Source organism: Chlamydotis macqueenii, chromosome 1 (genome assembly GCF_036417535.1).
Source record: "Chlamydotis macqueenii isolate bChlMac1 chromosome 1, bChlMac1.mat, whole genome shotgun sequence".
Classification (NCBI taxonomy): Eukaryota; Metazoa; Chordata; class Aves; order Otidiformes; family Otididae; genus Chlamydotis; species Chlamydotis macqueenii.
In genome coordinates, this window is record NC_141556.1 from 126,969,108 (window position 1) to 126,986,080 (window position 16,973).

Consider the following 16,973-nt stretch of genomic DNA (forward strand, 5'->3'; position numbering starts at 1 on the left):
ATGTCCATTGTATCTGAATGAATGTTCATAGTTGACATCATTCTGGCATTTTGTAATGTTTAGCTCTTTATCTTTGCAAACTTTATAATATGCTCTCATTATAGCATTTTGAATCAATTGATTGAATCAATCCCATTGATTTTGTATTGACACATACATCTCATAGTTATGTCACTGAAATAAGTATATTTTCACATCTTCACTAAGCATACTGAAAGTGCTGATACTGGAATTTTGCAATGCCGGACTGTAAAAATATTTTTGTTGGCAGATGAAATCCTAGTATATGCTGATTCAAGAGTCAAGAATGGGATGATGTGTGATCCTTTAAGCGTTAGCACTTTAATAATCAAACTTATTCACTTTTATAAAATGGATTTCATGCTTTTGAAATGCATTTCTGTAAAGCTGGGAGAGGGAGAAGTTACTGCTGGTGACAGTGGCAATAGAAAGAACATAAGCCCCAATCTCATGATTAATAGCACTTAAATAAAACAGTTTATTCAGGAAAGGGTTTCTGTGGCAGCGGAAGAGCTGTAGTTCCCCTGCCACAGTATTCTATTTGTCCATTCCCATGTTGGATGAGAGAGTAAGTAGTAAGGAACTCATTTTCGTTGTCCTCAGTCTTGCGTTTAAGACTACATCATTTCTGTCTCTAGACATTCCTGTCTAGGTTTAGTGCTGTCAATGAGATTAGTTCATGTATGAATGTTAACCTCACTTAAATTGCAATAGTGCTGACATATAAAGGAAATCAATAAATCAGTGAAAGTGTTCCTCAGTGCAACATTACTTTGATGTTCATACTTGTCACCAAACCTCTAGAGTTGCAATTACAGTAAAAATTGTTGTGCTCAAAGAAGTTAACATTTTAATGCACACATGCTAATTTATGACAAATGCAAGATTGGATCAAACTATAATTCTGATAGAAGAGTTTGGAACTAGCTGCTCTGTTATTAATAGCGTAGATGTTGCCTCAGACAACCCTCTCTAATGTTTGTTGTAGGAATGTTTTGTATTTTGTCATTGCTGGAAAGAAATCCCTGGCTCACATCCACGTGAATGATTAATCAGCTATTCATAGGGAGGACCAATATTATATTTATAACATCCATATCTCCTTCCTGAGCTACTGTGAATATATTGTAAAATGAAGCCAGACTTTGATAGTGTAATCTCTCCAGCTTTCATTTTTAGGGGTGCCCTCTTAGCAGTCTCTTACATTTTAAGCTCTGGAAGTAGGTTCTTGGGCTACAACAGCAGAAGAAAAAAAAAAAATAAAAGGCAACTTGAAAATTTGCCATAAAATCTATCCAAAGTGTGGGTTTCTGTGTGTCTGTAATCCACCAGAAATAAAACATATGTATGATTGTGAATTGTCATATGACAAGTTGCATTTATCATGCATACCTGATTGCTTTTTTCTGCCTGGTCCTCATAGTCTACTATCGAGAAGGATCTCTGATATTCCTGAATTTTTATTATATTTTAAATGCACTTTTTAATCTATTCTTAGAGATAAAAAGTTTTTTATTCCCTAATGCAGATTTAAATCCTTTCTCTCCTGCTCTATCAAAAAGCATTTACACAAAAAGCTGTCTAGAGTTTATACCAGGTAATACTCTGGCCTCCATTTGTGACAGATACAAAAGAACCTTGCAGCATATTTATGGCAAAGCTTAAGGCAAATTCTAGAAACATTCCCCTGACACATCAGAATATAAAATTGTGCTGCCTCAGTGTCTGTGCGCGTGAGTGTGTGTGTGTACACACTGCAATGTAATGAGTATTTGTTCCCTATCCCTCTTCTATTGACTCCTGTCATCTTAGCCTCTCAGTAATTAAAGTACCTTTCTTAATAGGCATCTTGTTTCCATCACGGCTGGATTGTGATTTAGACTATATATCTAATCATAAATTGGACACAAGAACACTAAAAGCATTCCTGAGTGGCATTGGTACACTGTGCTGCTTTTTGTAGCAGACAATCAAGGAGCAGCTTAAAAAAGAAATGCAGTCTTTTAGGAGTTTAGAGATGCCAGCATAGAATTATCAATGCTTCATCCTTCTTGACAGTCCTTAGAGTAAGGAAGAAAGTGGGGTAGAAACAACATTTTCAAGTCTAAATGCCTCTCTGGCATAATTCACACTCCAGATTTTCGCTTAGATTTTGTTTAAAAGTAACAGTTCAGCCATTACTGGCCAGAACTGCGTGCTCATACACTGAAGTTTGTGACTCCCTGAAGACTCCTAAGACTTTGTTTTTACTTTTTTCTTTTTTTTTTAATAGGTGGAAGAACTTGTTCTGTGTTTGATATTACAAATTGCAGTGGTTTTATTGACAAGGTTTTTTTAATATATAATTCACCTTTCTATTTTAATTTTTAAAATGAGCATCTCAGGTTTGTGGTGATAAAAAACCTTGCGTCTCTTCAGTACGTTAAAGAAGTCATCCTATTTTCCCTAGAAAGGTGTAAAAGCTTGTTGACCAGGGAAGAGGGCAGACCAGTGCTCCCTGGGAGCAGAGAGTGGTGGGGGCTCCCCACTGGGCTGCTGGACAGGATCTCACCAGCCAGGGCCCCTCCTGCTGCCCCCGGCCGAGAAGTAGGGCAGGCCGGGGGTCTGTCCTTGGGTAGGGTTCAGGATCAAGCCCAGTTTAAAGAACCAGAGTCAAACACAGCCCCAGGTGGCTGGGCAGGTCCATGAGCATGGAAATCAGTTGAGGTTGCTCTGGGGAGCCACCCCTGTGGTCAGGATTCAGCAGCTGCACTGGCTCTAAGTTGGCCCTGGGTTTCTGCAGCCATACTTTGAGGAGGAAAGACGATTTAAGGATCCTAACATCATGAAGCTCTTTTGCAGCCCAGCTGGGAAGGATTTTACTCATCCCTCTCTCCCATTTGTGAAAATTAATTGCTATTTCTCCCTTTCTGGTTTTGTTTTTTTTTTTTTAATTCATGCGATCCATCTGATGGAGAAAGAAAAAAGTAAAATTAATTTTACATTTATTTACATTAATTTATGCATTATAAACTTAATATATTTTTATTTTCTGTTCTAGAAAAAATTAGAAGACTTGAATGCTGACTGGAAGACAATAAACCACTTAATTGAACAACTGAAGGAAAAACCAGCATTAGGAGCATTTGGCCTTTACCCTTCAGGTGTCTGTAAGTGCTTCAGTATATGTATCTTTTGAAGTTAATTACACATAACATAGTTAAAATGAAAATGACTGGACACTGTCTAAATTCACTCTACATCTTTACAAATTTCAGCTTTAGCTTGTGAATGGGAGGTGTGCTAGTGTGGCATTCAACTTAGTTTTTTTATCATTTCCTTTCTGTTTTGTGTAATATGTCCCAGAAGACAAATTAGATTATGGATTTGATGAAAAGATTGCAGCATGCTTTTCAAATTATTACTGTTTCTAAGTCTTGTTTCTTTATTCTGTGAAGAGATGAGATGAGATTTTTACTTTCTACATATATTCATGGAGGAAATACTATGAAGGGAGAAGAATTATTTAAATTAAAATATGATAATGTTATAGGTCAAGTGGATGTAAATTGCTCACAGAATGAAATTCTGAAATTACTTTTTATGATAAGGCAATGAACTGAGACTTTTTCAAGACAAAGCCTGTGTATTCATAGAAAAGGTTCTATGGCAAGACGGTAAGAGTAATTCTGCAGTTAAACATTGTCTGTGACATACATCTCTGGGTGTCTTGAGTTCATGAATTCACAACAAGACACTTGATCTCCATTTAATTTAAATTATTTGAACAATATTTATATTTGATTCTTCTCATTTTTCTTTGCACCTGCTGTTTCTCTGTAAGGATTACAAACTCATTTTTTTCTCCTTGATAAATGGATTTTATTTCCCACTGCTTTCCTTTGAAATGTATTGATTAAGCATGGGTAGAAAAGAAATACGTAATAGAAACACTAGGTTAAATTTGAGTTTCTAAAGTCTCTAAGATTCTTAACTTGATATTGAACTATCTCAGTTGCTTGGATGAAGAATGTTACTCACCTGTACAATCTGGAAAGCTGCTCATCAAATGTGGGAGTAGAAAGAAATTCCCTATGCCGTCCCTGTCAGATTGCTTGTAACTCAGGCTGTGTAACAGCTACAGTAGTCATCTGGGATCTGATCTTTCTTGCTTTTAACATGTTTTCATGAGTAGCATACAAGAAAAGCTGAAATTGGAAAATTCTCTACCTTCTAGTGACAACTCTCTAGGACAGCAAAGCAGAAAGATCTTTTTACAGCAAAGTAAATAATTTCACCATGTAGAAAGAATCCAGAATATTCAGTAGCAGAAGACTGTCCAGGTTCCATTAGAATAGCATATACCAATTTAAGCAAAGCAGATGTCTTGCTTATGACATGTTGGATCTTACTAAACAGGAACTGTCATTTAGTTTTAGTCATTTAGAACTGCTATGGTGCTACTGGCAATCATTTCAATTTTTTAAAAAGGGATAAATACTACTAGTATTTTTTAAAACTTGTAATACAGTGCTGTCCTTGCTTTACATGATTTTGTTCTAAGGAATGCTATAGAAATTCATGTAATGACAGGGGGGATAAATAATCGGGTTTTTTTGTGGTGTCGGGTCACTAAACTTGCTGTGTCGGTTTTGCATGTCAGTAGGTTATGTCAGATTCCAGGAAGACAGAGTGTTGGTGAGTTGTGTATTTGCTGTTAAAAAGGAAATGGTAATAACAGAACAAGAGAGAGAGTGTGGAATAGTGATGTAATAGATTCCTATATTCATCGTTAGCTGAAGAATTGCAAAATTACTCATTTACCTTAAGTCAGGATGTAGACTGACTACTAAAGTTTGTGATACTCAGCAGATTGAATTATACATGCAGAAAATAAAAGCACTGGTGTTCTATAAGGGATTAAGCAGGAAGTGAGATTGATTTCCTTTCTAATGCCAAGAGCATGTACAATTTGAACCTATGCTTGTAGTACTAATTTATATTTTTTCTTTCTTTGAGTCAGTTTACTGCAATCACGTTATGGATGTATTGCCATAGAACTGTAGAGTTCAGAAGGGACCTGGGAAGACATTTATTCCTCTTGCTCAAAGCACAGTCAGTTTAGTGCAGGTTACTCAGGGTCATGTACAGCCAGGTTTTGAATATCTCCAAGGATGGAGACCCCCTTGCCTCTCAAGGCAACCTGTTTCAGTGTTGAACTGCTCTCACAGTAAAAAAAAAAAAAAAAAAAAAAAATTCTTCTGTTTAAATTTCTAGAATGAAGTACTAGAAATTTTTTTGTTTGCATGATGCCTCTTATCCTTTCACTGGGCATCACTGAAGACTCCACCAAGCAGATATTTGTACCCATTTATATGATCCCCCTAAGCCTTCTTTTTTTCTAGGCTGAGACAGCAGATTTCTGCAAAGATAGAAAGTGGTACGTGCTACTAAAGTATTTTTGTATTTGTCACAAATGGGTGATTTAGATCGCTTAAAGAATCACTGTCAAAGGTATTCCAAAAAGTTATTTTAATATGATAATGTAAAAAGTGTGACTTAACAAAGTTCGATGGCAATATTCACTCTGTTAATTACTGCATGGAAAACATATAGAGGAAAATTGAGTTACACTCAAGTTAGGATGATTCACAGAGACCAGAGACACAAAGGATAAGGAGAACCCTCCCGTTGAGTCATGAGGTTCGAAATGGACCCCCTTGCTTTCTAAACTCCTTCTCAGAGAGGAGTCTGGGTGCAGCTGGATCCACACTTAGCCCCAGACTTAGTCTATGGTTTATGCCTACAGGATTATATGTGCAAAGTTTATATAATGTTTCATTAGCATCAATTCAGCGTGCAAAGTTACCAAGGCAAAATCAAAGTTATCCTAATACAGGATTATGTGTGAGATCAGTTGCTTACCAAAGATTTGCCGTTGGTAAAAGGTTTCTCTGCCTTGAGGAGCAACTTTGAGAGGTTTCCTAGCAAGAGCTCAAAAGCAGCTCACTTAGGCTTTCATATTTATGGGATAAAGTGGTTGGCTCGTAGTCAAATTACATGGAATAGGAAAGGTATGCATGAGACTCCTTGTACCCACAGCTTTCTTTATTCCTTGATAAATGAGTCTTGGAAAAGCCACTCACTTTTCGCATGTTAATCACATGTTCCAAGCTCATATGCATTGATGTTCACTGTGTCACTCTGCTCCTTTGTGGGTTTTCAGAGAACAGATTTAAACTAAAGGAGTTATTGACCTGGCTATGGCTCTGGCCTTTACCTCCTCCAGAGCCTGCACCAAACAACCGCCAGTCTGGTCAAGGGATTGAGGGCATCTGTCACAGTATTTAGTTTAAAAATAAAAGGTGTGGGAGGGAAAGAGATTGAATGTCGTGGGTTTTGTTATGCTATGCCATAAGTTCTGTAGTTATTTTAACCACTTATGTTACAGACATTTTTATGGACTTGTTCTGTGCTGCTGATTCCCCTTGATCTCAATAGAGGCTCAAATTGGCTATGGGAGAGCTAGCTTTAACCAAGCCTCCCAAAATCTAAACAATCTAATTAAAGGTCATTTTTAAAGAAAGTTGCAAAAAAATATTTTGGAAGGACTCTGAAGCAGTGGCAGTATCTCCTGTTGATAATTATTGTCTTCCTGATTCTATACGGATTTTTGTGGATATCAGAATTTAATAATGTTGTCATCTGTGTTTGAGATCAAGGATTGAAGATGTAATTGCCTAACCTTTACTGCCCTGTCAGATATCATTTGGTTTAGTCTGGCTACAAGAACTCAGACAGAGGGTCTTACTAAATATACTATCTGGTGGCTATTACAGAGTTAAAGGACCCTGTTTATAATTATTTCTAGGTCTGTGTATTATAGTTTCTTCAGCAGAAGAAGCACTAAAAAAAAAACCAACCCCTTAATATCCCACCAGTCCAATCTGCCCTCAGGCATAATGAACAAGAACTACTTTTCCAGCTCAGAAAATGTGCTTAACCGAAGGGTACATCTAAAACCTTAGCAAAGATTTACTTCCAAGACAAGATGATTCAGGAAGGAAATCACACTTGGTATCTGTACTTGACATGATAACATTAAATTATGTGAATGTCTCTATACAAATACCTCGATGCATTGCTTAGCAAGCAGTTTGAAAACATTTTAAGCAGAGAGAAATGCAGTTTTGGAATATGCTTTTACAGGAGGGACAGATCTTAATAGTCTTGTTAACGTGCATATGACTTCTTTCATACTGAAGTTCTACCACTGTATTCACTCAGTAAGTTGAGTAAAGTTATATAGTGCTTTGTAAATGCATGTGAATAGATTGTGGGTTGGGAGGCATTCCTGACTTTGGTCCTGTGGAAGACATTTTCCATTGTTTGTCTTAATTCAAGGAAGACATTACGGAAAAGTGTTAGCCACTTTCATTTAGAGGTATACTTGAAAATACAATTACTTAAAAAGTATATGTATTTATTTTTAATCATGCTATACTTGAAGTTAGTGAAACTTTAACTGCAGATGAATACAGTTCAAAATATTTTGTCAACCATTTTACATTTTGCATGTACAGCTAATACAACTGTGAGCAATACATCATATTGATACTCTTGCAATTTATTTAACTTAATCAGTGAACAGTACTTTGTATACAATTAGTTTCTTTTTTTCCCCTGAAATTTTACCCAAGTTTTTGTCTTTTTGTATGAAATGCTTACTCAAGTGAGATAGAAAAATGGAGGACTGTGGAAAGAAGGAAAAAGTAGAGTGAAAGTTAGTGTCGATTGCAATGGTGAAATGACTTCCTAAATTAAGTAGAATTTCTCCCTTTAAACTTTATGAGTTATCAGTCTTATTTTGTAGCACTGTTTGTTTGAGGTCTAAAAAAAAATTTAAAATAATTGTTTTTGTTTAACAAATTGTGTCAGAATTAGAGATGCATTTGACAAAAGGCTTTATGTATATTGTTATTTATTGAATAGTTAATACAAAGAATTTCAAGAAAGCTAATACTGTATCACCAGAACTTGTAACACTAGCCATCAGCTTTAAGTATCTCTCTTTGAATGCCTACAGTCAAAGCTGTTCTGTGTTTTCAGTATAATTTGATTTGGGAGTAGGAGTCGGAGACTGCAGGCATGGAGCCACAGACTGGGCTTCGATGTACAAGTGAAGAAAGCTTTTCAGGATTTAAAATCAATAAGGGAGAATGGGAGAGGAGTGATGTATCAAGCTGAGTCCATTAGAAGCAAGTTGTAACACGAGGATTCTGAACTGCAGTAACTTCACCAGCTGATTTAACCAAAAGAGAACTCATCGCTTATTAGCCTGTATATTCATCTAGGACATAGAAAAATATTCACAGCAGTCACCTCTGGAGTTTCTGATACCTTGAGTTTGCTTGTCCTTCAAGATTTTAGATGGAGTGCCTCTTAAGGTATGTCTCCTTCAGTTTGGGAAAGCTCAGTTTGCCTCTTATTTCTCCATTCAAGAAGTCCCACCTGGACTAGGCATGCTGCTTTGTTCTAGGCTTATAAGATATTTTTTCTTGAAAAAACCACTAATATTACTGTCTGAGTATATGTACCTCTGTGGCTTAAAACAGATGAAATTCACATGCACTACTTGGAATGTAATATAAGAAACATGTACTGCTGCTACTAAAAACGTACAAGTCCTGAGACAGTAGGTTTTTGAGGAAAATTAGCAGCAAACTATGTGAAAATACATACCTTAATGAAATAAAATAAGTTTTAAAACTAAACTCCAGTGACCTCAGAAGCTGAAAGTGCATCTGTAATGCTAGTGTCTGTATCTCATGCATCAGGATTTTTCTTTTATTTTCATATTAAATGCATAGTTGAGTGATCTATTATTCTATATTGGTTAGTTCTAAGTTAGAGAGACGTACAGATTGGGCATAGCAGTATCCTGCTGCCCTGTTAAATCTCTGATATGGTATTTGGTTTAATATTTTGAGTTCTGGATGAAGGATGTGTGTGTTAGTCTTTTCTCCCAAGTAATTAGCGATAGGACAAGAGGAAATGGCCTCAAATTGCATCAGGGGAAGTTTAGATTTGATCTTAGGAAAAATTTCTTTACTGAAGGAGTGGTCAAGCATTGGAACAGACTGCCCAGGGAAGTGGTGGAGTCACCATCCCTGGAGGTGTTCAAAAAACATGTAATCGTTGCACTTCGGGACATGGTTTAGTAGGTATATAGTGTTGGCTTGATGGTTGGAGGTGATGATCTTAGAGATCTATTCCAACCTTAATGATTGTATTCTGTTTTAAGGATTCTTTGTTTTTGAAACTATAACTGCTGAAAGATATTCATCCCATAGATTTCAGAGCTGGATCGTGTAATGTCCCAGTGCCTCTTTAAAAAGAAATAAACCGTTTGTTTTTAAGAGATATTCAAGAGACAATGACAAAAATGTAAGAAACAAAATGACAACAAAGAGCTTTGAGCAAAAATGCATGGTAGATACTATTTTCTTTTTTGTAGTATTTCATAGCTAATGTGCTCTGAAGCAGTCATTGTTTATATGTTATGCACAGTGCCTGAGTGAACACATATGCTATAGTTCAGAACTGTGTTTCTCAGAATTTCCAAATGCTAGTCTTAAAAATCCTTGTGCATTTCATCATGTGCACCTCAAAAGATAACAATATGTATATTCAGAGGGTAAATTAAAAACAAATGTACAGATTAGATATTAGAGTGTCTGTATTGTCTATAGCAGCTGGCATACTCTAATTGAGACCAAGAATACGCAAAATAATTCCTTGGGGAAGACGGAACAATCTAGGAACCTGTGCATCTACAATATTATCAATACTAATGCAAACATGTGTTGATATTTAAAAATACATAGCGCATAACATTCACCGTTTAAAAGAACTGTGCTGTCAGCTATTACAATGCTTGTATGTGGGACGTGGCAGATATTTAATTTTTCTAGAACCATTCTCTACAGAGTTGAAGAGCTAAAAATCCACAGCATGCATCTATCTGTTGTGACAAGTAGTTCTGCGCTAAATTAGAAGGCAATGCCACTGCCAGTAGTTCATTTTAGTTAACATTGGTTTTAGGACACCAGTAAAGACGACTGCTAACATGAGAGTTGTAATAGAGAGAAATATTATTTCCAATAATGGCCATGTCCACAATTGTATAGTTTCTGATACTTGTGCACATAGAATCTAATGGAAATGTCTGGTTTTAGTATTAGTTATAAATCAGTTTAACTTGATTAAATGTTTTACTGAAAGAAAATGCAAGAGAGAAAATGAACAAGGAACAATGCAATAGGGAAGTATTATAGAGAATACCTTGAGTTCTTGAGTCAGTGGAGAGCAATAAGAGCAGGCTCTTCCTTAAGTCAGCTGGCCTAACAAAGGTTGCTCACTCTTGTATAAAGTAGAATAGTAAAGGAATAGAATATTATCTTTACCTTTTCTTTTGGATGCTTTTGGATGCGAGAATAAATAATAGTTTATATAAATAATTTTAATTTTCTTGATTTTGAATCATATTACTATACAGGCTTCTGTAGTAAAGAGGTTCACAGATGGCAGCCTGAGTTGGCCCTATTATGTGTACATTGCTATATATCTAGTTTCCCCATTGTGTTCCGGAAAGAAGTTGCCTGATTGTTCCATCTGATTTTCATTAAAAAGCTTTTTCGCTTCTAACACATGTGCCACATCTAACAAATAGCAATATGGCACAAAACTGAATCTGTTACCATTTGATTGGAGATTTTTCAAGGTCAGGACCCAGTTTCACAAGCAGTTCTATTTTTCAATACAGCTGACATCAGACACAAGCTGAAGACAAACTTGTCTAATAAAGCTTTCAAATTCAATTTTCTTTCTGCATATAGCTTCAGGAATCTCTGGAGGTCATTCACAGCATGCGCTGCAACACCAACAGGGAGAAGTAATGAAAAGAGTCTAGATAAAAAGCTGACACTATGCCTTCAGAGCTGTGAGAGTAAAAACATAATAAGCAAGTTTATAAGTGCAGCTCTCTGATTCTCAGAATCTCTATCTTGATCTTTGTAGCATATTTTGATGTGAGGATTTGTTTCTGGATTATCTGACAGGTGAAAAATACATGTAAAATATACCTAAGCCACAAAAGCCTGATTTAAATCAAAACAAAGAAGGTTACAACTTCCTATTTGACATCCTATTTCAGGGGTCTCGCAGTAGGTTACTCTTTGAAAGTATCTGTAATAAACAGGTGTGACAGTGCAGCTTACAAAGGAAATGTGGACTTTGATTTTTCAGGGCTCAGTTGATTAAATAAAGCTCACTCTGGGTTACTACTCTGAATTTTTATTGTACTCATACCTAAGATGAAATGTGAATCAGAAAGTGAAAACAGGAGTTGGCTTCTTTCCTGTTATTGAAGACAATATGGAATCTAGGACTACTTTTTCTATTCTATAGTAAGTTGTTGAAAGTGCACTTGTCAAGGTTTATGATGCAAATAAGATTAATGCTATCATTAGACTTTCAAAGGACTACATTCACCTATTTCATTTTTAAAACACGATCTGGTATTTTCTTCAGAGCAGCAGGCTTTGCAGGTTGTTTTCTTTCATTTAATTTCTTGATCAATACTTAGTAACGGCAGGATATAGAGGATTCATTTTGATTAAATCCCATGAAATGTAAATGATAGCATAGTCTAGAATTCATCAGACTATTATTAATCACTTATACCAGAACTAAGTTATAGTTGTGGTTGTTCTGTTTTACATGACTTATGTAACATGGCTCAGGAAGGAATGAAATTAATGTTTATTTTTCTCTAGAACTGTATTCAGCACACACTGTGGAACTCAATGTTAGTATTTTCAAGAAATCTGGCAACAATACAATTGCATCATTTTAAAAACACAGATAGACAGAATCAAGAATTTGAATGAGTTCATTCTGGAAGATATGGATAAGGGAATTCTCATTAGAGTTCCTGGCAAAAGAGTATTCATAATAAAATGGTAGATTATGCCCTTTTTCAATTTTACTACCTCAGTTTCTAGCTTTAAGTCACACGTTTGTTTTTTTTTTTTCCATGCTTTAAACCCACTCTATCTCCCTTCTATTCGTTACAGTAGCCTTAATTACTATAATATCTGACTATCCAGATAGCATAGGCTTGCAAATAGCAGTAATCTCTCTTTTCAGTTCCCTTTTACATAGTGATTAGGTCTGTTGCCAACTACATTATGCAAAAATCTCTTTAATTTTCTAGAATAATAGAAAGTGATAAGTCTTTCTGCACACAGTCCTCATGACCTGTGTGCTGTCCTTTGTTGACCTTTCTTTTTACAAGAGAAAAAAAAAAGCAAGCTGTCTTCTCCTTCTGAAAGGAGCAATGCTCAGTGCCATCCTGGTTGTATGCTACCGAGAAATGTAGTGGCTCTTTGACATCCTTCCTAATTTCTGTGGTGACTGGAGCTGCCGCAGAGTTAGGTCTGCTCCACAGAGAAACAGCCAACCAGAGTGTGAACAAGTGCGGTCACAGATCATGAGTAGAGTGGAGGCCACAGAGAATGAGGAACAAAGCTCATAATTGCTTCTAACATTTCTACTCCAGTCAGAGGGCCTGAGACAAAGAAAGAAAAACAGATAAGAATCTTAAACTGTAGAAGGCTAAAATGAGGAAAAAATGGCTAATGAAAAACTTCTCTTCTACTCTAGCTAGAAAATTCTTTAGTCATGTTCCCCTTGACTAGGATAACAATTTATGCCTGTTAAATCAATTTGTAGATCATACAAAATTAGAAGAGTTGATTTTCATGAGACTGTAAAAGTTAGAGCTGCTGGCAATATGTGTTTTTCTTATATCAAAGAACTAGCCGCCAAAATTTGGTTACATGCCGACAGCGGTACACTGAAAATGTAAATTGTTGTCATATAGATTGACGTCAAATTGGACACTGCATACTAAATCAAGGAACTTGTTACTTTTACTGACAAAAGGAATACTGAGAGGTGCTTGCATCATTGGTGACAGATGTTGTCACAACGGTTTTTTGTAAGGCAAGTATGTGACAGAATTTGATGGAACACTACAACTGCTGTAGTACAAAACATTCATTTTCATGAAACTCTCCTGTAACAACTGCAACAACTGCTTACTCAAAAAGACTCCTATCCTTTGTAAAGAAATAAATGCTTTCTGTAAGGGTACAAATAATACTGCATTTAAACAACAACAGAAAAAAAAAAAAGGCTGCTTTTAAAATACTGTGTTTGACCTTATGGCAGCCTTCCAGAACTTAAAGAGGGCTTATGAGACAGATAGGGTGAAACTCTTTAGCAGGGCCTGTTGTGATAGGACAAGGAGTAATGGTTTTAAAATAGGAGGTAGATTTCGATTTGCTATAGGGAATTTTTTTTTACAATGAGGGTGGTGAATCACTGGGACAGGTTGCCCAAAGAGGTGGTAGAGGCCAGGTTGGACGGGGCTCTGAGCAACCTGATCTTGTTGGAGATGTCCCTGCTTCTTGCAGGGGGGTTGGACTAGATGACCTTTAAAGGTCCCTTCCAACCCAAACTGTTCTATGATTCTATGACTCCTGGAACTGAAACTCTTCAGACTACACAGAAATTTATGTGTATGTTTCTAGATATTGGAAAATTTAGTTAGGGATGCAGGAATCAATTACTGAAAACACTCAGGAGAGAGAGAGAGGAAATAAATACAAACATGAAATTTTATTTCATTATTAAAATATGAATTTAAGTAAAAGCAAAAATAATATTATTAGAAACTTTCAAAAATAAAATTGCTTATTGACAGTGTCTTAATATTACCAAAGAGACTCCTTGTGTTGATTCCATCGACTACTTCAAGAGATTTAAAACCGATCTGGAACACACTTCCTTAACACTTCCTTTAGTTAAAAAATTTTAAGACCCAACCAGGTAATTTTATGCTTAAAAACCCAAACATATAAGTAGTCCTCATATGACAAATAGCAACTCCATTGACTGCACTTTTGCATATGCAGTTTATTACTGTTTTACAGATAAATTCATTTTAAATTGGTTGTTAGTATCATGGATTTCTTTGAGATACGAAGTGTTACTGCGGTATAATGTTTGTAGCATTTCTGTTCCCCAAAAGTTCTGTTCCTTTGGTTTAGTGTCATCTTAATGTTTTCTTTCGAAGTTCTCATGAGAAAGGTTAAAATGTTTATGTCTATTAAAAAAGGGAAAATCTTTATTTCATGATTGATTAAGAAAAAAGCCCATGTATCATCCTGAAATATGAAAACTAATATGCATTGAATGCTCTCAACTATTTTCTTCCTTGTCAAATGTAAAACTTTTCATCAGAGATTAAAGTATTTGTAGCAGGCCACCATGAATGAATATATATAGCAATTTAGACAAAAGTTTGTGCTTACCTTATGAAGAAAATAAGACTTTTGTCCAAAATTTCCATGTGAGAATCCACACAATAAATATACAAATCATTTAATATACGCTATGATTTCACCTTAATTTATGCAAACCAGTATATGCAATCTGAAGTTCTATAACCTCTCTGGCAAGATGTGTGAAATATTCCACATGGATGATTACAGCAAATGAAAAACTGAAACTTGTAGAAGAGGATTTGAGTCACATCCATAGTAAGAAATAATAATTTTAGGTATTACCTATTTTCATTTTAATTGAAACAGTCTGAATTCCCTACTTTAGTAAGTTCTTATTCTTTGCCTTTGAAAACATATGTCAAGAGACCCTAAGGGAAGACTCAAATCAGTAATGACAATAGAGGATACAGAGCACAGACAAGCCAGAAAGAAATTGTTTCTCTCAGCTGTGAGTTTCCTGGCACTTCATATCACAGCTAATAAATAAGACAGTATTGGGCAGCGGGCTCACGGCAGAGGGAATGGGGGACATGGAACCAAACAAACTTTTCTGATTGCTTTTGCTTTTGTTACAATAAATAAGATTTATTAGCCTTAACATACTTTTAGTTTATATTGTATCAGTATCTCAGCACTTGAATCAATTTTTACATTTGTAACAAAAACACTAGGGGTATCAAAAAGTTATTATTTTTGCTGTGGTAGAAATATTGGTGGCAATATTGCAGACATTTGTTCAGCTAGCCTTTAAACTACTGAAAAGAAAGGACTAACAAACACAATCATGTTTTATATTTAGTTAGCATAAACAAGAAATTTTATTTGTAGAAGAAGGGGATTTTAGAATCTTAACTACTATGTTAAAGGTACTGGGTTTTGGTTTTTGTTTGGTTTGTATTTTGTTGTCATCCTCTTCCCCTCGCCTCCACCCCATTTAGACTAGTATTACAGTATTATCTCAATATTGTAATGAGTATCCAGTGGTGACACTATAATTTCAGAATATCATTTTCACCTAACTTTTTAACTATGTGTTGATAGTTAAATTAGCTTTGGTGTTGTAATCAGTGATATTGCTGTAAACTGAATCTAGAACCACCATGTAGCTAGTATATGAAACGTTCTTGTGGTACCTTTTTTTTAGTTTCAGTGTCTTCTCAGTTCCTACACTCACTAAAAGTGATGCATTTGTACCCTAGCCTTTTGCCTTTCAATTTTAGTGGGTCCATCAATCATGTTGAACTTTGCCAAAGGAAAGGCTCACAGGGAATACCATGACAACACTCTGTTACTAAAAGGAGACTGAAATTTGGAGCAGTTTATCTTTCAGAAAGGTTTGAATAGAACAATAGGTCCAAGCAGAGAAAGTGTTATTAATGCTATATCAGTTTACAGATATATGTAATAATCTTCAGTTACTTTTATGCTGCCTGCCTCTGCTTGAGTCACAGCCTTACTAGGATAGGGTAGTGCAGATTTAAAGCTTTTTTTTCACCACACGTAGAGCAGTCAGTTCAATGTTTACATACACTGTGCCAGGATAATTTCCATATATTATCTTCAGTCTTAGCTGCTTCATTCCCAAAGCTTTGTCTACCTTCATGTTATTTCCAATTTGGCTTTTAGAGACTGTTTGGAACTGAGAATATAGCTTTACAAGACTGCAGAATGGTGGAGATTGGAAAGGACCTCTGGATGTCATTGGTCCAACACCCCTACTCAAGCAGGGTAACCTAGAGGATGCTGCCCAGAATCATGTCCAGGCAGCTTTTGACTATCTCCAAGGATAGAAATTCCACAACCTCTTTGGGCAACCTGTGCTAGGGCTCAGTCACTCTCACAGTCAAAAAGTGTTTCCTGATATTCAGAGGGAACCTCTACTGTTTCAGTTTGTGCCCGTTGCCTCTTGTCTTGTCACAGGGCACCACTGGAAAGAACCTGGCTCCATCGTCTTTGTACTCTCCCTTCCGACATTTACACACCTTGATGAGATCCCGCCTTGAATCTTCTCTTTTCTAGGATAAACAGTCCCTGCTCTCTCAGGCCTTCCTTGCATGAAGAGATGCTTCAGTCCCTTAATCGTCTTTGTGGCCCTTCACTGGACTCTCTCCAGTAACTCTATAGCTGTCTTGTACTGGGAAGCCCAGACCTGGGCACAGTATTCCAGATGCTGAGTAGAGGACAAGGACCACCTCTCTCACCTGTTGGCAACACTCCTAATGCAGCCAGTCCTCCCAGCTTTGTGTGTTCTGCAGACTTGCTGAGGGTATGCTCTGTCTCATCTTTCAGATCCTTAGGGAAGATGTTAAATAGGGTTGGACAGTGCACTGACACCTGGGGAACACCTCTAGTTACCAGCCTCCAACTAGACTTCATCCCTCTAATCACTGCCCTGTGGGCCCAAGTAGTTCTGCCAGTTTTCAATCTACTCCTCTGCTCACCCAGCTCATACTTCTGCAACTTCTTTTTCAGAATCTTATGTGAGACAGTGTTGAAAGCCTTGCTGAAATCAAGGCAGATGGTGACCACTGTTCTCCTCTCATCGGCCAAGCCAGCTGT

The 16,973-nt window shown here is 36.4% G+C and overlaps 1 protein-coding gene across 11 annotated transcripts in view; it reads left to right on the forward strand.

Annotated features, from left to right (window-relative positions):
* DMD (dystrophin) overlaps positions 1 to 16,973 on the forward strand; it is a 1,302,935-nt gene that overhangs the window by 928,005 nt on the left and 357,957 nt on the right. For all 11 annotated transcript variants that reach the window (XM_086766697.1, XM_086766715.1, XM_086766672.1 and 8 more), the window contains one exon: positions 3,062 to 3,170. In XM_086766697.1, the coding sequence (XP_086622823.1) occupies positions 3,062 to 3,170 (109 nt within the window). The remainder of the gene's footprint in view (positions 1 to 3,061; positions 3,171 to 16,973) is intronic.